Here is a 22,238-nt window from a genome sequence, read left to right on the forward strand (position 1 = left end):
GATGCAGTTAAACATCCCACAGTGTGCAGGATGGCCCCCACAACAAAGAGTTGCGTGGCCCCAGACATCCATAGTGCCAAGATTAAGAAACCCGAATCTACGCAATGCCAATGGACAATGGCTGAGGCCAATGTTCACTCCTGGACATTTCCACAGGCCACATGGCAGCCAACAGACTAGGGACTTGAGCAAGGCCAGGAGCGGCTTCCCATTTCTGCACACCTAGATTGACCGCAGGGCAAATGCCAAAGTCCTGTGAGTTCCAGGTGATGACTACCTAGGTCCCTGGGCCTGATGAGCTCCCAGGGACACCCTGGTGGTCAGGGTAGTGAGCCCAGAAGCTCAGTGTCCACCATTTCGTATGCTCAAATCACAGACCAGAGCCAGGCAGGAGAGAGTGACTTTCAGCTGCCCTCCTCCCTTCTACCACTCCCTGTCCCTGCCATGGAGTCCAGGGCCTCCTTCCCGAGAGTCAGCAAGACCGTCAGGGGCCTTTAGGGCCAGCTGGCCCAAATCTGTCTTCTAGTGGCTCACCAAATCCTGCTCTCCACTTACATTTTTACCCATTTCACTAATTATAACATGAATCCATTACAAGAAAAAAAAAATTTAAACAAATGCAGAGGCATATAAAATGAGAAGCAGTCTTCCTCCTACTCCCCTCACCAGCCCTGCCCCTCCCACTTTTACCCACTTCCATTTATTTGTCCCAGTGGCATCCAGAAAAACTTGATCCTCCGACTCAAAATAGTATTTACGGCCACCCACTCTGGAATCGAGGGAGCTCAGCTCACCTTCCTTCCTTCCACCGCTCTCCACCTTCACCTCCGGCTTTTTGCTGGTTACAGGATTATTTTTAGTTCTTCCGGTGCTTACCTTTATAACTTTAAATAAGAAACTTGAGTCAGTATTTGTCAACTCCCCACCAAGTAAGCTGAGGAAATTCTCCTCCCTGCAGCCTCGTCTCTGCCTTCTTTCAAATTTTCCACTTCCCAGGTTGATGATGTTACTATTCTCTTCTGTCACCGTGGCTGAGCCTTCTGTGTCTCCCCTCTGGGAGAGGGCAGGAAAGGCAGGGGACACACGGGTGCTCAGGGCCGGAAGGGCCTGGCACATTTCCTGTCTTAGCAGTTAGACCTCAGCTTCTGACGAAGTCTTGGGCCCAGTATAGAAAGCAGATCAGGGTAGGTGTGTTGTGCTGGAAAGGAGAGGGAGGCCTCACAGGGCTGCCACAGCACGTGCTTCCAGGGGGTGCCACTGACATCCTAATGCCCCAACCATCAAAGCACCTCTCTGCCCAGCCCTTCACAGGGAAGGGACCAGGGCAGAGGCTCCTGAGCAGACTCTTCGTGCCCCCCGGCCTCTCTGAGCAGGGCTGACTCTCCCCTCTGGATAACCACCTAGAGGCGGGTCCCAGAAACCCTGGGCACATCCATCCAGGGGCTGTGAAAGGTACTCTGGGGCCTGGTTGGCGCTGGGTTTCCTCAAATCCAGTTCCCCACCGCGTTGTCCATGCTGGCACCCGAAGTTTCTTCTCCTCACCTTCTCTCTTGACCCCACTCCTATTGGGCTCTTGCTCCTCCGCCTGCTGAGATGGCTCATAGCCCAGTCCTATCCTGGGGGCTGCTCCATCAGCCTCCTCCCACTCAGGGCTCGGGGTTCAGTCCCCCAGTACCTGAGACCTCCTTTCACTCCCAGCACCCTCCTCCTCTCGGGCTGCCCTTTCCAGACTCCCTCGATGCCTCCTGCCCACCCACCCAGGCAGTTGATGACAGGGGAGGTCTGCTGGGGGCTGCTGTATCCCGTCCCCAAGCTCCATCCCAGAAGCACCTCCTATAGAGGCCTGGTGCCTGGTGACCTTCTCCTGTCTCGTTTTAAACACCTTGTACACTTGGACAACTCTCGAATTCATATTGCTAGCCCAGCCCTCTCTCCTGACTTCTGCCTACTCAGTGTCTGTTTGAACATCAAATGAGTCTCAAGTTAACATGAGCCCGTGGGACCCCTGGCTCCCATCCTCCCCATAGAACCTGCTCTGTGTGCTCCTCCCTCCCTCTACATGTGTCTCATTCCACCACTTGGAGGTATCTCTACCTCTGCTCATCCTCCTGTATCCCACACCCAGGCCACCAGCAGATGCAGCTCCTCTGGCAGGTACATCAGATTCTGACCACTCACACCCCCCACAACCACCCCCACTGTGCCAGTGCCATCTGGTGATGACAGCAGCTCTGCAGGCCCCACCCGCTGACCCGCTCTCTTGACAGCAGCAGGGCCGTTGTCAACATGCTTCTGGCCAGAACCCTTGAGGGGCTCCCATCTCACTCAGAATAAAAGCCCAAGCTCTGACAATGACCTCAAGGGCCTGCTTGCCCCAGCCGGACTCTGGCCACCCTCACCTCCACCACCTTTCCCAGCCTCACCCACCACCTGGCCCCTCCACGTGTGCTTCCTGCCGCCACACCTGCCAGTTTTTCCACCGGGCCCCTCGAGGCCCACTTGCTCCCTCATTCCCCTCAGTCTCCCCTGTCCAGACTCCTTCCCCAACTACCTTGCATCAAATAGCAGCCCCCAGTAGGCCTCCCCCATCACTAATAGCCTGATTCGTTCTCTGACACTACCTCCCGATGTATTGTATCTCTGACTCTCCTGTTGATCACCTCACACACGTGTGTACACTCCCCCGGAACGCAGGCCCTGGGAAGGTGGGGCTGTGTTGATTGCCCCATCCCCAGCTCCTGGAACAGTGGGTAGGTGGGATGGGCAGCAGGTGCGCCGTCAGCCTTCCCGACTGGGTTGCTAAGCAGTTCTCCCACCCCTCACCCCACCCTCCACAGCCGTCTCCTTGCATGAGGCTCGGCCAGCACAGAGAGGCCAGAGGGCCAGGTTGCCCGTCTAAAGATGGTTTGCCCTGGCTGGGAAAGGAAGAGCAGGACCAGACACTTCCAGGCTGGTGTCCAGCTGCAGATGCGGGGGACGTCCTCACAGCTTGGAAGCAGAGGTCATGGGCGCCAGGGCAGGGCAGGCACAGAGGCTTGGGAGGGGCTCCTTCTGGCTGAGACCAGAGCCTGCCCAGATACCACTGGCTGGCGAGGAGGCTGTGGGGCTGGGGGCACGTACAGGTCTGCTCTGCAGCTTTGGCTCCCTCACCCCCATCCCCACATTGTGCCCTTCCACAGAAGGCAGTCAGGCTCAGGACAGGAGACCGGGAGTCCTGTTTAAATTTTTTTTCTGGATTTTTAAAATGTTAATAGAGTCCAATTTAAGAGCATGGGGTCTGGAGCCAGTCAGAACTGGACTGGAATCCCAGCCAAGTTCATTTTTCTTTTTTTTCTTTTTTCTTTTTTTTCCGAAACAGAGCCTTGCTCTGTCACCCAGACTGGAGTGCAGTGGCACGATCTCAGCTCACTGCAACCTCCGCCTCCTGGGTTGAAGTGATTCTTCTGCCTCAGCCTCCTGAGTAGCTGGGATTACAGGCACCCAGCTAATTTTTGTATTTTTAGTAGAAACGGGGTTTCACCATGTTGGCCAGGATGGTCTCGAAATCCTGACCTCGTGATCCATCCACCTCGGCCTCCCAAAGTGCTGGGATTACAGGTGTGAGCCACCGCGCCTGAGCCTTGGAATCCACCCTTTTGTTTTCTTTTCTTAGCGTCATTCTCACAAGGATTGTCACTGGGTTCTATCAGTGAACACCCTAGCTGGTGACGGCATCTGCCCTTCCCAGCCCTGTGGACATTCATGAGCTGGTCAGCATGCCCGTCTCTCATGCAGTGGTGACTGCAGGTCCAGCCAGCAAGCTGGCCCCTAGCAGGTCCTGAAGCAGATGCAGCATGGGACCCCACATCGTCCTGTGGTTCAGACACTCGGGGCTCCTCCCTGTGGGCTGCTTGTGGTTCACCCTGGCAGCTGGGATGGGTGGCCTGGTAGGCTCTGTGGATCACTGAGTCTTCCTTCAGGCCTGGCCCAGCTCCCTACTTCCTGGTTTCCCAGATCCTACCCTGGCTTTAGATTCAAACTTAACCCATAATGAACCCCAAAGCCCTTGCAGGCAGCATCCTCTGAGTGCTTGGCCTGAGGCCTGGGCAGGTGACATGCAAAGGCCTGGTCTGTTCCCACAGCAAGAGGTAGCAGGGGTAGAGAGCCCTGATTCCAAAGACTGGGTCCCAGGGAGGCCCAGCCGCTGTAAGGCTGTGTAGCCCTGAGCCTCCAAGAGCGTCAAATTGGAAGGGGCACACAGATCCCTTGGTAAGTGAGAAGGAAGTGTGGAGAAGGCAGGGAGCTGCTCGGGGGCCTCCGAAGCCCCAGCGAGTAATAAAATATGGCCTCTGGGGCCAAAGGTCTGCGTCATGGCCTCAGGCAAAGTACTTACCTTCGATGAGCCCCAGTTTTAGTACATTTAACTCAGGGAAATGACGCATGAAACATGGTTACACATGGAAAGAATAGAACCTGTCTGTTGGCCATTATTATTTTTTACATGAAGAAATGACAAAACAGTATTATTATAAACATGGTAGTCTCATATAAAAGGTTGACCTTGTCTAAGTGTCCCAGGAGCTGCGTGCGTCGCCCTTTTGGCTATGAATGAGAGTGTGAGGCCAAGACCCTAAGACCCTCTTCCTCAGTCGCCCCCACTCCCTGTGGCCCGGGATGGAGGTGATATCGTTTCCACAGTGACCTGGAGGGGCCCTGACTGAGACTGGACTCCGACAGTGGGTGGCCTGGCCAGTCCTGAACAATGTTCGGGCGTTTGGTCCATGGTCGCCTGTTTGTTGCTGTCCTCAGCTACCTGGACAGCCTGGATCGGATTGGGGCCGCCGACTACCAGCCCACCGAGCAGGACATCCTCCGAACCAGGGTCAAAACTACTGGCATCGTAGAAACCCACTTCACATTCAAGAACCTCCACTTCAGGTGAGGCCCAGGGAGGCCCCCAGGCCCTGGCGAGGGCTAAGAGGGGACATGTCCAGCCTCTCAGCGCATTTCATCGGCAGCACCCAAACATCATCCTGCCCCAGGGACCCCACGGGTTGGGGCAGGCAGCTGGATACCAGAAGGAACCTGCCTGTGTTTCTGCCAAGTTTAGGGGCTGCGGTGAGCAAGGAGGCTTCCTTCCCAGAGTGAGGCTGTAAGGAGCAGGGAGGATTTGGACAAGGAGGGGCAGCCCGTCCCTGAGGTGACTTCCAAGGAGGAGGAGGAGGTGGGCTACCAGGGGGCCCTTCCAAGATCACCTTATGGGGAGGGGCCGAGAGTGGGGCTGGGTAAGCCCAGGCTGCCTCTGTGAGACCCTGAGGACCCACGTCATCCCACAGCTGGAAGGAGCAGAGAGCGCGGACCCACCCTCTCCTGGTACATGTGGGAAGCTGAGGCCTAGCAAGAGCAGAACTTTCCTCAGGCACGGAGCATGGCTAGAACCCAGGGGCTCTGGGCCTCAGAGCAGGGGCCTGATGGGTGAAGTGGTTCCCCGGGTCCTGCCGCAGTGCTGTGTCCCCACCTGCAGTAACCTGCATGCACGGAGGCCTGGGAGCCCTTGCTCCATCCTGCAGGGAAGAGAGGCCAGCAGAGAAGGGGAGGGCAGGGACCCCCTGCAGGGAGAGCTGAATCCTAATATTCCCTGCCTCCCATGTCCCCGACTCCCGCCCACTCCTGTTCAGACTGATGGGCGGAGGCTTTGGGCCCAGGAACCGCTAGGCCTCCACGGATCTGGGAGGCAAAACCTTGGTCAGAGCAGCCCTGAGGGGCCTCTCTTGCCTTCCCAGGCTCCTTGGTCTCTCCTGTTCCTCCAATGGGAGCACAGGATGGGGATCTCAGCTCAACTGTCCCAGCAAGGCAGGGTCTGAGAATAAGCCTTCTGGAGGGGTCACAGAGGCCATCCGCCAACAGCCGTGCATTACAAATGGGCAGGTGGGATCTAGGGGAGCCAGTGAGAGAATGAGAACCAGACCCATTCCTTGCTCCAAGCCCACTCTTAATCTCTGCCTGCAGTCGCTCTGTTGTGTCTGGTGGGACCAGGGATCCTTCCCTGTCCCCCTCTGGCAGGCTGTGTGTCAGCAGGCGTCCCAGATCCAGGAGGCTGCAGGGCTCCTCACTCTGGGGATTGGGGTGGGAGATTGACCTTTTACTCGCAGGACATAAGTCCCATCTGCCCACAATCTCTCCCAGAGTTTTTGTGCCCCCTCGGGGGTAGAGTCTGAGAGGGGAAGAGGCCAGGCTCTGATTAGCCAGAAAGGGGCCGTACTGGGCAGAGGTGACAGCGCCAGCTTTGTCCACAGCCAGACCCAGCTCCACTGCAGCTGGACTGTCACCAGCTTGGGCATGTCCTAAGCCCATGGGTGGCTCACTTCTGCCATCCACATAACAGGTGACATCTCCTGCCTGCTTCCCCGCCACGCTGGTTTGGAGTTTGTCCAGAGCAAACCCAGGAAGGAATAGACTGAGGGGAGGGTCCTTCTGAAAGGAGGACTCTCAGAGTCCTTCCTGGGGGTGGCTCAGATGCACCCTCTTAGTAAAATGCCTCAGATGCAAGGGCAGGTCTTTGAGTCGTGATATGTGAGCACAGCCAGTCCCAGGACAGACTCTGGGGGCAGTGCCTGGGGATGATAGTGATCCAGCTGTCTGTCAGCACCTGGAATGACGAGGTCTTCTAGTAAGGGCTTCTAGTGAGGCTCTGAGCACCGTGGGCCCCATCCTCTGCCTCTCAGGATGCTCACAGCTTGATCCCCAGGCAGCCCTCACCTGCCTGGACCCTGCGCCTACCAACTCCCTGCCTCCTACAGGCTGTTTGACGTCGGAGGCCAGCGATCTGAACGCAAGAAGTGGATCCATTGCTTCGAGGACGTCACGGCCATCATTTTCTGTGTCGCGCTCAGCGGCTATGACCAGGTGCTCCACGAAGACGAAACCACGGTAAGTGGCCTGGGCCCCCCGGGCAGGGGGCAGCACTGAGGAGACGGCCGCAGGACAGGCGAGCCCTGTGAGCACTGGGCCTCGGGTGCCCACAGTGGCTCTGGGGTCCAGCCAGCTGTCATGGTTAGAGGTTTCCATCATGGGTGGGCCGTGCCGGCTCTCTCCACCAATTCGGTATTGCCAAGGCAAATGCCTCATGATGCCAGTGTGACGGAGCCTGTGTGTGCAACCTGATCACACATAGCCATGCAGAACGTGCCTCTTCCGTAACTTGGTGGAGTCACAGAGGCCATCAGGCCAGAGCAAAATTAAGCAAACCCTAAAAAACCAGGAGGCAGCCAAGCAAGAATGTACATGCAACAGAAATAGCAGTCTTCGCCTGACAGCCATCCATGGGGCACTGGCCTCAGATGCTGCTGAAGCAGTGTGGGGCTAGGGATGCTGAGGAAGAGGTGGGGAGGGCCCAGGATGCTGCAGGAGAGTTGTGTGGGGCCGGGGGTGCTGGGGAGCAGTGTGTGGGGCTGATGGGCCAGGAAGGGCAATGGGGATGGGACATGCTGGTGAGTGACAGTCATGGCTCTGGGCTCCTTTGCCAAATGCCAGATTCACATTCAGCCTGGGGCCTCAGCGAGGCGACATTCCCCTGGGAGAGTGCAGCCTTCCTCTGGGCCTAGTCCTGGCTGTGCTACTCACTGGCTTGCTGCTGAGTTAGGCAGCACCCTTTCCGGCTCAGTTACTATTTTCCGTAAAAGGGGGATACTAATAGTACCTGCCTGTTGGGGGCTGTCAGCAGTGGGATGGGTGATCCATGTGCAGCGTTCTGGAGCTGTTTCTGGGACAGCAGTGCCAAGCTGGTGGTTGTGCGGTAACTGGTGATTGCCCTGAGCCTGCGGGTCTACTTCATGGTCCCCTTCTGGGCTGCAGCCCGCCAGGCACCGAGCATGGCCCACAGGGTCACTGGAGATAAGCCCCAACACTCCTGACAGCGGGGCCCATAGGCCATGGGGTCACAGCCTGCCATCTGTCATCTCCTTCTGTCTAGAACACATGCAGACCCCACCCCACGCCTCTGCGGGCTGGCACCGAGGGTTTCAGGTTGGAGGTGGAGCTTGTTGTCACGCTGGGCCTTGAGTGAGGCCTGTCTTCTCTCTGGGTCTGTTTCCTCATCATTTCTGGCCCAACTGGTCCACTGGGCTTTACGAGGATGGGATGAGCTTTGGAGTGTGGGCTACCAGGCACAGTGCTATAGGGAGGAGGAGCCGCCGTCCTGAGGGGCTTACACAGAGTGATGGGGCTTTGGGCTGGTGGTGTGGGTAGTCTGGACCCGTTCCGTGTACAGGCTCACCCACCTGGCTCTTCCTATTTCAGGCCCACTTGTACCCCTGACTTGGGTTTCTGTTGTAATTGTTCTCAATGGCATCTGCAGGCAGTGATGTCAGTCACCAGCTGAGTCTTGATGCTGAGTGGGGCAAGGGTGGATGCACTTCCTGGGCCATGCTTGGACCCAGACTCACTGGCCACCCAAAGCCCAGGTCAGCCTCCTGACCACGCCCCCACAGTGACTGCCCAAACATTTCCCACTCCTCACTGCTGGACTCTATGCTGTTAGGGCCACTGCTCTAACTCCTGGGGTCTGAGCTCCACTTGGCTCACCTTTTTTCCCTGTGTCCACCATGGTTTCAAAGACAGCAAAGGAGCTGGAGGCAGGAAGCCAGGAGGGCCCTTCCCCCTGGAATCCAGCCTCTCCCTGGACTTGCCCTGCCAGGCCTGTGGATGGCTTCAACCCAAGTCCCAGGCCCACCGGCCATGGGGCTGGGCTCTCACTCACCTCTGGAAGATGGAAGCAAAGGGACGTCTGGGTGGGCCTAGCAGCCACAGGCCCCAAGCTCTGCGGCCCACGGGTCCCCGGTGAGCATGAGCCTGGTGCTGGGCCTGGCACTAGGTGACCTTCCAGCCTGTGGGCCTTGTTGCCTGGAGCACTTGCCCTCCAGTCTTCACCTTCTCTCACCTTCCTTTTTCCCTGTTTCCCCTACCCTTCCACACAAGGGCTGGAGCAGAGGACCTTGGAGAAGCCAAAGCACATGGAGCCACAGGCAGGCTCTTCCTGTGTCCTTCCTTCCCCAAAGCTGGCCACCTTCGCAGCCTGGGGAGGAGTAGCAACTCGTGCAGGGAATGGGGATGACTTTGCAACCTAACAGCAGCCACAAAGGCAGCTCATTGCCATGGTGGCAGCAAGAATACTGCTGCTGTAGAGCTAAGCAGTCGTCGCCGTGTGCTGGGGGCGCGTGCAGAGGTGGTAACTTGGGAGTCAGACAGATCTGGTCCAGGGTCTAGCGTCGCCCCTGCCACCTCTGTGATCATGGGCAACCACCCCACCCAGCCCGGGCCTGCACCTCCTCCTCTGTAAATGGTGACGATGGTAGAATGGCCTCGCAGGCCACATGAGGACCACTGGGCTAAAAGCTGTAAACGTGCCTGTACGCAGGAATCATCACTCAGTGAATAGCTCCTGCGACTACTACATTCAGACGCCATGGCTAGAGGTCAGGTTCTAGGATGTGGGAGCTCTGTCTGCCTCAGAGAGGCAAGAGCCAGGCCCCAGGGACTCAGGCCTTGGTCCTCAGCCATCCTCTGGTCAACGCTGCGCATCCCTCTCTGGCCTGGGGTGAGAGCTGGGGTGACAGCCCGTGACAAAGGTGTCTGGAAGCAGCTCCTGGAGCCAGGCCAGGAGAGCCCTGGGGCTAGTGGCTGCCGCTGGCCCTCCAGCCGCCCTGTCCGCTGTATCCCGGGAGCCCGAGAGCCTGGTCCTGGCCTCATACCTGCTCTCAGCACCACCCAGCTGGGCCTGCGGCTGCCACAACTTCTCCACTACCACAGTCGCCGCCACCGCCTGCAGGGCCTTATCTTGCCAAACCAAGGCCAAAACCAGTTCTGAGAGACCCTCCAAGCCCGGAAGGTATGAAGCACCTCCCTCCAACCGAATCCATCAGCTAAGAGTTGAAAGCAGCAGGTTCTCAGGGCGCCGCTGGGTGACTTTGCTGTGACACCTGCCCAGCCTGCCCCTGCGCCCTCACTCCTCACCAGCCACTTGGCCTGGGCTCATCCTACCCATCCTGCATCTCTTGCCCTGCGGTCCACAGGCCCAGGATGGCCATGGCCCCTGTGAGCCCACACGGAGCTCTCTGCAGGAACTGGCCAGGATGCCCTGGCCCTGAGACTGGTTGAACCAATTTTTCAGTATTTTTCTCTTTCTCCTGTTGGGTTTTTATCTTCTTCTCTGCTTTAATCTGTTTTGCTGTGTTTCATCTTGGGGTTCCTCTGGCCCCTCTACTGAGAAACCAGCCGCAACAACCAGTTCTCCCAGAGCCTCCCCAGCCCCAGCCCACCAACAAAACCACCAACCACACCAAGGCCACAGCAAGCTCACCCCCGAGACGCTATCCCCCTGGTGTCTGCTTCCAACTCGGGATTAATTCGAGGATCTCTTAGTCCTCGGTTAATGTTTCCCAGCCGAATGCGTGCACCCTTCCAACCTCGCTGTCGAAACCGAATGAGACCCTGGTAGAGAAATCTGCATGAGCGGGGTTCCGCGCAGATGCGTTCGGTGGTGGTTGCGGCCCCTGCCCTGTACGTGCATGGTGCATGTCCTCTCCATGAGCTGGAGCCTCTCCAGTGACCTCACTGCCCCCACCTGGGGCCAGCTCTCTTTGGAAGGGGGCAGCATTCCCCACCCCTGCCCGGCCCTGCTCCGCCCCGCCCTGCCTGCGTGTGGAATGAAACAGGACCACGTCCCGTCTGTCCTTGTGGATCCTCCCGTCTCCGTCCTGGTGGTCTGTGTCCCGGTGATGCGTCCAGCCACATTGGTGGACCTTGCCTTTGCTTGTCCCGCTGTGTCATTGGCCGTGGTGGGTCAGGGCTTTGGATGCTGCCGCCCCTCACTCGCCCCTCCACTCTGTTGCAGAACCGCATGCACGAATCCCTGAAGCTTTTTGACAGCATCTGCAACAACAAATGGTTCACAGACACGTCCATCATCCTGTTTCTTAACAAGAAGGACATATTTGAAGAGAAGATCAAGAAGTCCCCGCTCACCATCTGCTTTCCTGAATATACAGGTAGAGACCCCTCCAGGGACAGCAGGCCCCCGAGGGAGCGGGCCCCATTCCCAAAGCCCAGTCCACCCTTCCTGTGCTCTGTGGATGCCCCCGACTCTGCCACAGAGAATCCACACAAACGGGCCCCACCCTGCCCCCAGATTGTGCTCTAGCGAGGAGGGGCAGCTAGCCAGGGCTTCCTCATCAGGGAAAGCAGGTGGAGCCCTGGCTCTGCCACTTATGAGCTATGCGACCATGGTGGCCTCTGGGAGCCTGAGCTCCACTGTCTGCGCACAGGGGCTCTCTGTGACAAGAGAACGCTGAGAAGATGAGGGGCAGGGCACAGAGGCTTGGAGTCAGGCAGCCCAGGGTTTATGCCCCAGCTCTGCCACTCACAAGCAGCTCAGGCAGGTCATGCAGCGTCTCTGAGCCTCAGTCTCTGGGTCTGTGAGGTGGAGTGATGGCTGTAATTGCCCTCGCCTCCCTCACCGGGTGCTCTGAGGAGGGAATGAGCTGATGGGCACGCAGAGCTTCATGTGGTACTCACATAGGAAGTGCTCTCCGCCTGTCTGCTCTTGCCTTTAGGGTTATGCCTGTAACTCACACGGGGCTGCTGCAAGATTCAAATCACAGAGCTTTGTAAGCAGCAGAGCCCTGGCCCCCTACATAGGGTGCTAGGGATGAGAGGCCAGCCCTGCTAGTGCTGTGGTGGGTTTACCTGACCATGGGGTGGGTGGGCAGCCAGGAAGGCAGCATGACCAGGGTCTCCTGAGGAGCTGCAGGGTGGCAGCCCTGGTCAGTGACCCCAGAGCAGTTACAGGGCCCTAGCATAGCCCGGGTGCCCATCAGTTCTTCTGAGATGGCCAGACCCTGACCAGAGAAGTGAGTGGGAGGAGAAGTGGGGCACCCTCAGCCCGACCTACCCTGAGTCCTGGAGGGCACAAAGCAGGGGCCGACAGAGTCCCAGTGGGGCACCCCGGGGGCTTGGGGCCAGGCAAGCAGCACAGCTCTCCTACCTCCTGCCTCCGCCCATCCCCCAAAATCAGGCTGAGTACCTGGCAGGCCAGTACCCAGGCACGTCCAGCTGTAGTTGAGTAGGGCTCAGCCTCCCTGGAAGCTCCCAGCCAGCTTCCTGTCTAGCCATAGTTGAGGGCCTGTGGATCCTGCCCTAGTGACCTGGGCTTGTGGCCTTTGGGGCAGTGGAAACAGGTGGGGTAGGTCAGTTACCAAGGCCAGTTTGGGGCTGAAGTGGGGAAGGAGGAGGGGACAAGGGAGGCTGAGTAGTCAGCTGCAGTCCTAGGACACTCCCCAACCTCCAGCCCAGATTGAGCAAAGAGCTGAGGTCTGGCAGACCCTCCAGGCTTTCTGCACAGCAGCCTACTCCAGCTTAGAGCTGCGGCTCTGAACTCCAGCTCCCATCCCTGCTGCCCCATCCACAGATTGTCACAGCCCTGCTTGTGCCTGGCATGGATTCCTGGAGGCTGAGGGCCTTCAGTGCAAAGCTGGGGTCCTATTCTTCTGCCCCTTCCCAAACTAGAAGCTTCTCTTCTAGGCTCTCCTCTCCCTGTGTCTACCTGGGAACCAGGTCAATGTGGTGTCCCCGAGGAAGGTAGGATCTGAGCCAGGCGGTTGTTAATCCCCTGTGAGTGAACATCAGAAACAAGAAGTTTGTAGGCTCCTCCTGCCACCTGGCCAAGCAGTGGCCACAGGAGGTGATGTCAAAGCCTGCTCTGTGAACTCCCAAAGGAAAAGGCCCACCCACAGGGCATGCATCAGCCAGGGATACCTGCATGAGCCCAGTGCCCTCAAACCTCCTTGCACGTGACCCACGGTAAGATGCAACATTTGCCTCAGGAGTCCATAAATGGCTGGGCGTGATGGCTCATGCCTGTAATCCCAGCACTTTAGGAGGCTGAGATGAGAGTATCACTTGAGCTTAGGAGTTCAGGACCAGCCTGGCCAACATAGTGAGATTCCATCTCTATTAAAAATAATAACAACAGGCCAGGCACAGTGGCTCAAGCCTGTAATCCCAGCACTTTGGGAGGCCGAGACGGGCGGATCACGAGGTCAGGAGATCGAGACCATCCTGGCTAACATGGTGAAACCCCGTCTCTACTAAAAATACAAAAAACTAGCCGGGCGACCTGGCGGGCGCCTGTAGTCCCAGCTACTCGAATGGCATGAACCCGGGAGGCGGAGCTTGCAGTGAGCTGAGATCCGGCCACTGCACTCCAGCCTGGGCGGCAGAGCGAGACTCCGTCTCAAAAATAAAAAATTTAAAAAAAATAAAAAAAAAATAATAATAATTAGCCAGGTGTGGTGGTACATGCCTGTAGTTCCAGCTACTCAGGAGGCTGAGAAGAGAGGATGAGTCACTTGAGCCCAGGAGGTGGAGGCTGCAGTGAGCCCCGATTGCACCACCACACTGCAGCTTGAGCAACAGAGCAAGACCCTATCTCAAAAAAAAAAAAAAAATAGATAAATACAGGTGATATACTGAGAGACCTGACATTTTGTATCTGTCATGACTTTTACACTGTCCCACTGTGTCCTGACTAGATCCAGGACCCCCTATTGACTTTGCTGACCCCTCAGGTCCCCTCCATCAGGTTTTCCCTGTGCAGTCCCGTGGGCCTCTCTCCTCACCACACCTTGCCTGTTTGCTCTGCAGGCCCCAGCACCTTCGCAGAAGCTGTGGCTTACATCCAGGCCCAGTACGAGAGCAAGAACAAGTCAGCCCACAAGGAGATCTACACCCACGTCACCTGCGCCACGGACACCAACAACATCCAGTTTGTCTTTGACGCCGTGACGGACGTCATCATCGCCAAAAACCTGCGGGGCTGTGGACTCTACTGAGCCTGGGCACCCTGCCCGGCACCCTTGCCCTGCCTGGCCTGCCGCCCCCCTCCCCTGGAACCAGGCTCCACCACTCTCAGACCACTCTTTGCACTTGAGGAAGAAGACCCCAGAGGCTGGCACCAAGGGAGGGAGGAGGGAACATCCTCCACCTGCACCCCCCAAAAGAACTCGTGGTAACGCATGGGCAGGGCGGGGCCGCTGAGTGCATGCTGCAAGGCCAGGAGACTCCGCCGCTCAGAGCCTCTGCGTCATCTCTGAGTGCTTTATCGGGAAGCTGTGGGGGCAGGGCAGGGCCGCCGTGTGGCCCAGATGGGCACACCCTGCACCTGATGTCTCACTGGAAGCCTCAGTGTCCTCCTGTCATTCATCTTGGATGGTGCAGTGGTGCAGACAGCCCTGCAGCAGGATGCTGGCAGGGCGGGGTCATAGGAGCCATCCTTCCGCTGTGCCTGGGGTCTCTGGTGGAGGGCAGTTCCGTCAACAAAAGCCAGGGTGGGACCAGGCCAACTTGGTATGGGTGGGAGGACTCAGGCCTTGGCGATGGCCTCCATCTCCCTCCCCTGGATCTCAGCCCTTCCTTCTCTGGGTCATCCTCCTTTGTCTTTGCTCTCCCAGAGAACCCCCATCCCTGACTCCTCCGAGTTCTGGAAATGCTTCTTGAGACTGACTTATGGCTCAGATAGATGGTGGGGGGGAGGGGAAGAGGGAGAGGTGGGAGGCACGGGGGAGGTAGGTGGAGGCTCCTGTGTCGCCTGGGCTGGGGCCTCCTGCCCAGTCCTTGCAGGCCCAAGGGTGACCCATTTTTTTTTCCAGTCACCAGGAGCTCGGGTGGTCACTCTGAGGTGTGAACAGATACAGTCCACACTGAATTCAACTCAAACCAGCAAAGGCCTTCGGGCTGGGGATTCTGTAGTTGCAGAGGTCTGGGTGGGGCGGGCAGTGGGGTATGGTGTGCAGCCAGTGCCCCGCCTCACTGTCTTGATGAAGAAATCAGGGAGTTTGTCCGCAGCCGTTGGTGTCATCTCAGCCCCCCGGGACAGAGGACAGCAGGGGATGGAGCTGACACCCTGGAGTATTTGGGCCCAGGCCAGCACAAACGCACTCCCCTGTCCCCTACTCTAAAGGGAGAGTCCTAGGACCCCTTAGAGGAGGCTTCACTGCCCAGATCCCTGAGCAGAAGAGGGCGGGGTAGCTTCTCCTGGGGACGCAGGTCTGGCTGGCCTTGGGCAACCAACACACCTCTCCCACTCCAAGATGCCTCCAGGTGGCTGAGGCCACCGCCCACACCCAGGCCAGTCGTGTGCTTGTACAGCAGGCTGTGCCTGGGGACCTAGATGTGCCATGGAGGGATGAGGGTACCCCCTGACAGGCCTCGGCCTCCCTCCTCAAGCCCTCCGTTCTCCCTGCCCCGACTCTGGACACTGCTTAGTCCCCGGCCAGGCAGGGCCCCTGGGTTTCCACTTGCAGCCCCCAGACTGCCCCAGAGCCAGGAAGCGCCAGTGCCAACAGCTCTGGACTTGTTGGACCCACAGGCACAGAGCTCTCAGTGGGGCCCAGGAGACCCAGGGACCTTCCCTAGTGCCAAATGCCTGCAGGGACCAGTGCCTGGGAAGCCTCTGGCAGCCAGGCTGCAGGAGTCCCCCATCAGCCCAAGTCCATTCTGCTGTGTGCACCTCAGTCATGTTTTGGACCTTGCACCAGGTGCTAGGGCGTGGCAGAGGACAGGCCCTGGGAACCCAGTGTCCTACCATGGACATTGGGCAGCTAAGCCATCCTGCCCAATGTGGAAGACATGGCAATTATTTCTCAGCAGCACCACCCTGGGTGAGGCCAGCTGTGCCCCTAACTCTGCTCCAAACTGTAACCCCAGGCTCAGAAGCAGCCGGCAAAAGGGGATGCTGGCCACGCTCCACCTCTAAGGCCATCACCCTGGAGGTGGAAGTCACTGGGCTGAAGGGCTCTCTATATCCCCCAGCAACCTCCCTCAGACCACAGTGGCCAGAGCACCAGGCTGGGTTCAGGCTCCTGATCCAGGCCTTCCCTGTCTACAGAACTGGGGCTGGAAGAGTGGGTGCTCAGGCCTTCCCGCTGTCTGTCCCCGGCCTGCCTTTCTCTTCCCTTGGATGCTCCAGCCTCCTCAGTTTCTTGCACTGCTCTCAATCCTCCCACCCTGGGCTGGGGGGGTCCTTGGCCCTCAGGGGTATCCAGGGAGAAACCATCTCCCTGTGCGTGACGCCTGTCATCCATGTCGTAACCGGCGGCTCCACCTTGTGGGTGGCGACTGAGGGTGACAGATAAGATTTGGCTCCGTCGTGGATGTGGATGTGGGAAGAATGTTGTGAGTGACCAGATATGGGTGCGTTTCTAATCCACAGTGGTCCTGTGTGTGCCCTGAGGGGCCATGCTAACCTCTCCGATGGCTCGGATTTAGCAGGCCAAGCAGAAACTGATTTCTACAAAGAACGTCTTTGCCAAACTCATGAAAATTATGCCTGCCACTTTCATGCCTATGGGCCAGTTTTGTGACCTGCGCCACTGGCCATCATAAGAACCAGGTCTTGGCCTTCCCTCTGAGCACCAATAGAGGCCCCCAAGGCTCTCTGGCCTGAGGAGGGCGTGGGGTCTGCCCAGCCCTAAGCAGAGAGCACAACCTGGGCCCCTGGCCAACAGCTTTGGCATTCTGGGTTCCATGGGGACCCTGGAGCTCAGGCAGAAGACCACCAAAGCTGCTGCCAGGACGCAGCTGTCTGCCAGGCCCTCCCCACAGCCCAGCTCCCTCTGGCAGGAACTGGAGGCATCCCTGCCCTCCATGGTCTGCACTGGTCTTCCCTGAGTGTTCTTAGGAGCAGAGGCAGCCTCGAGTTCCCACCTGCAAGCCCTGTAACGAAGCTATCTACAAACCCCAACAGGGAAGACCCAGGGGTGGCCTCCCCCACGCCCTTCCCTGTGGCCAACATGAGTCCTGCAGTGGGGAGCTCAGCCCCTGCTCCCACCTGACACTCTACAGTTAGCACCCAGGGGTTGATTCTGGAAGTTCTTCCTTTTTCTAGCCCGCATCCTTCCTGGTCACCCCCTTTATTTCTCAGTCTGATCTGGTGCACTCTTGGCAAGTAAGTTCCCTGCAGTCCCAGGTGGATATTTATGAGCACTCCCACTGTTTCCTCCAAGTCAGCTAGTGGCCTGCCCTCCCCCTTTTCAAGAAGTCTGGGGCACAGAGCCTCCTCTGGCTGCCTCTTCTCTTCTCTGAGCCTCTGGGAGCCTTCAGGCACAATCTGGCAGTTCTTAGGAACCAAGACCTGAGGCTCCAGCTCCCTGGCCACCAGAGATTCAGTGTGCAGTGCTGAAGACAGTCACCCTCAGGCAGTTCCTGCTGTCAGGCTGCAAGCCTAGAGTGCAGGATCCCAGCAGCCCAGGGAACGGGACCCGGGCGTGAGCTGCTGCCGTGGGGTCTGTGGTAGGGCTCCCCATCTCCCACCCCTCAGCAAGAAGAGTCCTGACCCCCCCCGCCCCCCGCCCAGAGAGGAGCTGGAGCCTCCAGACAGACCCCACTCCAGCCAGATGAAGACCCCTGTCAAAGAAGGGGCAGGCTGGGGGGAAAGCAGAAAGAATGGCCCCCAATCCAAACTCCTGGATCCCCTCCTTGAGAGAGGGGCTCCCCCTGGAAGAGAAGTTGTCATCCCCAGGCCCAGTGCAGCAAGACCACCAGCAGAGACCCACCGGCCTTCCTGGCAGAGCCGGCAGCTCTGAGGCACCACTCCTCTACTCCCTTCCCTCCCCACTCCTCCCCTCTCTTCCCCTCCCCTCCACACCCCCCCCTGTTACTCCCACAGCTCTGGGCAGCCAGGCCCTCCCCTCCTGCCTCCTGGTCTTCTCTACTTCGCTGGTTCTGACCCATCCCTTGACTCTGCCAGCCATCCCTCACCCTACCCCTGCTGAGTACCTTCTGCCTCCCCACGCACCCCTCTTCCCCATCTAGGCCAGGTGGGCTCAGGCGTCCCAGGCCCTCCTTAGAAAAGCCATCTCTCTCAAGTGCAGTGGTCCCACCTCCCAACCCCGTCGCTGCCGCCCACCCCATATTAACTGTAATTTTGTAAGAAGAGTGACTTGTTGGTTTAATAAATCTCTAGTTATTGTAATAATTTATTGGCTGCCATAATGTATTTATTAGTCACCTACCGTTAATAAAAAGTGCCCGCTTTCCTAGCATGAGTGTGATGTGTTGTCAGGGCCCAGGGAGCTCCTGCCAGGTGCACTTGCATGTGTGTCCTCGGGCCCTGCCCCATCCTGGTCCCAGGACTGCGGGCAGCCTGGCAGAGTGGGCACACTCCTGCTGGGGACAGAGAATCAGGGCGACTGGGCGCCCTGCCCTCCTGTCAGGATCACCATCTGGTAGGAGGCTGCTCCGTTCTGCGCCGAGCCACCTTCCTGTCCTGGAGAGCTTGGTGCCCACCTGGACACTTCTGTGGGTGACGCAGCAGTGGCCATGGTTGTGCTGGCACCGCTTCCTGCTGCTCCTGGGCCTCCACTGCAGCCTGGGGCAGGTGGAGGTCTCGGGGGTTGGCTGTCGGCCGTCTGTGACCTCTGGCTTCTTTCTCTTTTCTCGAATGGTGGTATCTCTTCTTTGAATGTAGCCCGGCGTCTGCTTCCTCCGGGGAGCTTGTGAGGATGAACTGTGCTCTTAGCTCCTTGGCAATGGGCTCCAGGCAGCGTGCCAAGGGAGGGCAGTCAGGCCTGGGGGGCTGGCAGGGGTCTCAGTGCCGGCGCCTCCCCTGCCCTGCAGGATCTCCCCTCCTCACTGCCCTCCCCAAGTCTCCAGGATCAGCCGCTTTTGGGGGCTCCCTCCAAGGCCCTCTGCCCATAAAAACAGACTTGGTTATGCCTGTCCTCTGCTCCCCAAGTCCTCCCCTGCGCTGCCACTCCTGGGACCACAGACTATGCGTCATCTTTCTCCAGCTGGACTCGGGGCTCTCAGAGAGCAGGAGCCTAACGTGGCCATTCTTATATCCTCGGGGCAGCCCAGCAGAGAGCCCTGCACATAGATACCAGGCAGTACTGACTGGAAGAGTGAGTGCGTGTGAGTCATGCTCTGTGGCCCTGAGGCGTAGGGCTGTGACGGGGGCTCAGCCTTAACCAGTGGAACTGTGGAGCCTGAATGAGCCGGCTTTGATTTCTCCTCCACACCTAAGCTCAGTGGCCAAGGGGGCACAGTCCCCACTCCCAGCTCAGGTCACTCTAGTGGCTGCTCCTGGCAGTGCCTGGGCAGGTGTGCAATGGAGGAGGGAGCTTGGCTCTGGCTGTGGGTTTCCAGCGATTTGTTACGCAGCTGCAGGCCAAGGTGGCTCTGTGGAGTGGGGAGGGTGTTCCTGTGGAATCCTTGGGGTCTCAGAACCTCACCACTCTGGCCTCATATGCGGCGCAATGAACTTGAGTGTGGACAGCCCGAGGCCCTGGACACAGGTTCACTGGGCCTCCAGAAGCCTCCGGTTGCCCTTTTCTGAACAGATCCCAATGAGGTGGCTCAGGGCGAGCAAGATCTGCTTCTTCCCGGTGGGATCACACAGATGACAGGAAAATGCTCCTGGGGACTGAGAATGAAATTGACTGATTAAGGATGGGAGAGTGATGAGATCATGTGAGTTTACTGAGTCTGTTCAGCAGAATGAAAGGCCAGTGCCATGTACTACAGCTCCTGGGGCTGGGGAATAAAGCCATGCCAGCTGTCCAGGTGCCCCTGAGAGGCAGCTGAGAACTCTGCCCCTCCACCTACCAACTTCAGCCAATAAGAACCAGGGGCTGGGGCTGGCCGCCTTTACGGGTCATGGTAGAATGATGCAGGCATTGGGGAGATACCGAAGGGAGGACTGGCTGTGAGATGTGCGGAGCCCGCCATGCTGCTGTTAGTATTGATTCCTCGAAAGCCCCACAGCCTGCTGATACGGACTGGAGAGACCCATTGCATAAGTTCTGGATCTGGCCCAGCTGTGTCACCATGGTGTCCCCTCAGGCCGGATGAGGTTAAATGACATGAGGCAGGGAGAGCACTGGCACAGCATGGTCCTCGGTGACTGGTGTGGTCACTTCATCTTCGTCACCCTCCTTCTGCTCAGAGGGGGACGGTGCGGCAGTGGAACCAGCAATTCCTCAGCACCCACGGTGTGCTCATCCCTGGGGGAGATATCTCCCCGTAGATGCCCAGTGGCGTCTACGCCAGCTCTCTTCTTTTTCCTGTTACTTGTGTCACTCTTCTTATTCCAGAGGTAGAGTTTAGCCTGGGTCACCTCTGAGCTTTAGATCCAGGGAGCTGGGTTTACAGTGGGCAAGTTCCCAGGACTAGGACAGGGTTCTTGGGGAAAATAAGGGGAACTGTCCCTTCCTCCCCCTCCCTGTGCAGGAATGGATTCATTCACAGAGACTAAGATGCCCTGTGTACTGCTGAGAAACAGACTACCCAAGTGAATGTGCTCAGGGTCCCAAAGCAGAGTTTTTTGCCCTGGGCAGAAGGCTGGCCCCTCGGTTCGGCTTCTTTGGGGTGCCCATCATGTTCATCCATTTGCTAAACAGGCTCCTGTGTGCGGGGCAGCCCTCCACATCTGCCTTGCTTAGAACACCATGCAGTGTCAGATGCGGCTGAGTAGGACCCAGCCAGAGGAGGTGCGGCCAGTCCCCCAGGCACTCCTGACGGTGGCCCTGCCAGGAACCTCTCCCCTGAGTGGTGGCCCCCAGGAGGCTGGCAGGATGTGGCATGCCTTCCCCTCAGCCCATGGGAAGGGCCTGGAGTCTCTCACCATTCCCAGAGGACATCCCCCGTCCCAGGATGGGCCCAGGAGGAGAAGTCTAGGCAGGAAGGGCCAAAGCCCAGCTCTCCGGCTCCAGTCCAGACTCCACCACCCCCAACACACACACACAGAGGCACACACACAGGTGCACACACACACTCAGGCACATGGATGCACAGGCATGCACACACAGGTGCACACACATAGGCACACATAACAGGTACACGCACACACACACAGGCACACAGGCGCATGCACACACACGGCCACACACATGTGTGCTGGGAGACCTTCGCATAGCTGGGAACTCTGCAGTGGGGAGAACCTGGGTCACCCTGTCCTCAGCCTCCCCAGAGAGCCATGGCTGGTGCCCAGTCTAGTCTCTGCCTCTGGCCCCAACATGACAGGTTATCTGGAAGCAGGGAATGAGATGTGCTGTGAGGTGTGACTGATTCAGGTTCCATCTGGCAGCCTCTCGGAGGAGCTGCCGAGTAGCCCAGTCCCTCTCTGTCAAGCCTAATTCTCTCCTCTTTCCCTGTCTCTGTGTCTCCCTCCCGCTGTCTGTCCTCTCTCCTCCCTTCCTGCGGCCGCAGAACCGCATGCACGAGTCTCTCATGCTCTTCGACTCCATCTGTAACAACAAGTTCTTCATCGATACCTCCATCATTCTCTTCCTCAACAAGAAAGATCTATTTGGCGAGAAGATCAAGAAGTCGCCTTTGACCATCTGCTTTCCTGAATACACAGGTGGGTGCCAGGCAGTCCTGTGCAGGGGGAAGCCCAACCCTGACAGGGACCCATGGCTCAGAGAAAAGGCTGCTCGGCCAGCGCTGCTGGGGCTAGCTGGCGAGCAGGACCCATTGCAGGAGTCTGGTGGGGCGCAAAAGAAAAACAGCACTGTGCCACCAGGTTTGGGCTTCCCAGGACACAGTCCTCGGCGTAGTGAGAATGGCCCCTCCTAAGATATATGTGGTAGGACCCAGTCACTCAGGAGTGACATGGTGGGGAGCAGGGGGCAGGACAGGATCACAGGCTTCCCCCTTCCTTCTGGTCACCCTCTAGGAGCGATCTCAGGATAGCCTCCTGTAATCTCAGCAGTGGCCTCCCCTCACCCCTGCCCAGGGCCACACAGCACCTTTGCATGAAACCAAAAGGTGGACACGTGGCTTGTGAGCAGGGCGTGGGCTGCCTCTTGGCCCCACCTGCTTTCTCTGCTCCCTGTTTCGGTGCCTGGAACATACTTCATCTCTGTGCAGCCGCCCAGCCAGACGACTCCACTCGTCCCACATCATGCCTGCCTTCCCTCCCCAACCCCAGCCCCATTGCACCTCCTCTCTCCCCTTCTTCCTCCACCCCTGGTCTTTGTCCCAAATCCAACCACTCCAGCTATCTGCAAGCCTCCTCCATCCTTGCCTCAGTTTCTTCTGACTTCTCTGGGGCTTTCTTCTTGCTCTCAGGGGAATGTATCACAGACCTCCCCACCCCACTAAATGAAGCTCTTTCCAAATGGATGGATGAGGGAGGGTGGCTTCTATGGGATGGGCCAGCTCTGGGCTGCTGCTAATGCCTAAAAGCAGCATTGAGGGGATGCCAG

At 58.2% G+C, this 22,238-nt stretch overlaps 1 protein-coding gene across 2 annotated transcripts in view; it reads left to right on the top strand.

Annotated features, from left to right (window-relative positions):
* GNAO1 (G protein subunit alpha o1) overlaps window positions 1-22,238 on the top strand; it is a 168,388-nt gene that overhangs the window by 141,153 nt on the left and 4,997 nt on the right. Inside the window, exons 5-8 of one of the 2 annotated variants that reach the window (XM_033218448.1) lie at window positions 4,789-4,917; window positions 6,780-6,909; window positions 10,871-11,024; window positions 13,678-18,071. In XM_033218448.1, coding sequence (XP_033074339.1) covers window positions 4,789-4,917; window positions 6,780-6,909; window positions 10,871-11,024; window positions 13,678-13,865 — 601 coding nt within the window. In that variant the 3' untranslated portion in view covers window positions 13,866-18,071. Of the gene's footprint in view, window positions 1-4,788; window positions 4,918-6,779; window positions 6,910-10,870; window positions 11,025-13,677; window positions 18,072-21,237; window positions 21,392-22,238 lie in introns of those variants that run through there. The other variant, XM_033218447.1, reaches the window with a different exon arrangement.

Source organism: Trachypithecus francoisi, unplaced genomic scaffold (assembly GCF_009764315.1).
Source record: "Trachypithecus francoisi isolate TF-2019V2 unplaced genomic scaffold, Tfra_2.0 Lachesis_group10, whole genome shotgun sequence".
In the NCBI taxonomy this organism is placed as follows: domain Eukaryota; kingdom Metazoa; phylum Chordata; class Mammalia; order Primates; family Cercopithecidae; genus Trachypithecus; species Trachypithecus francoisi.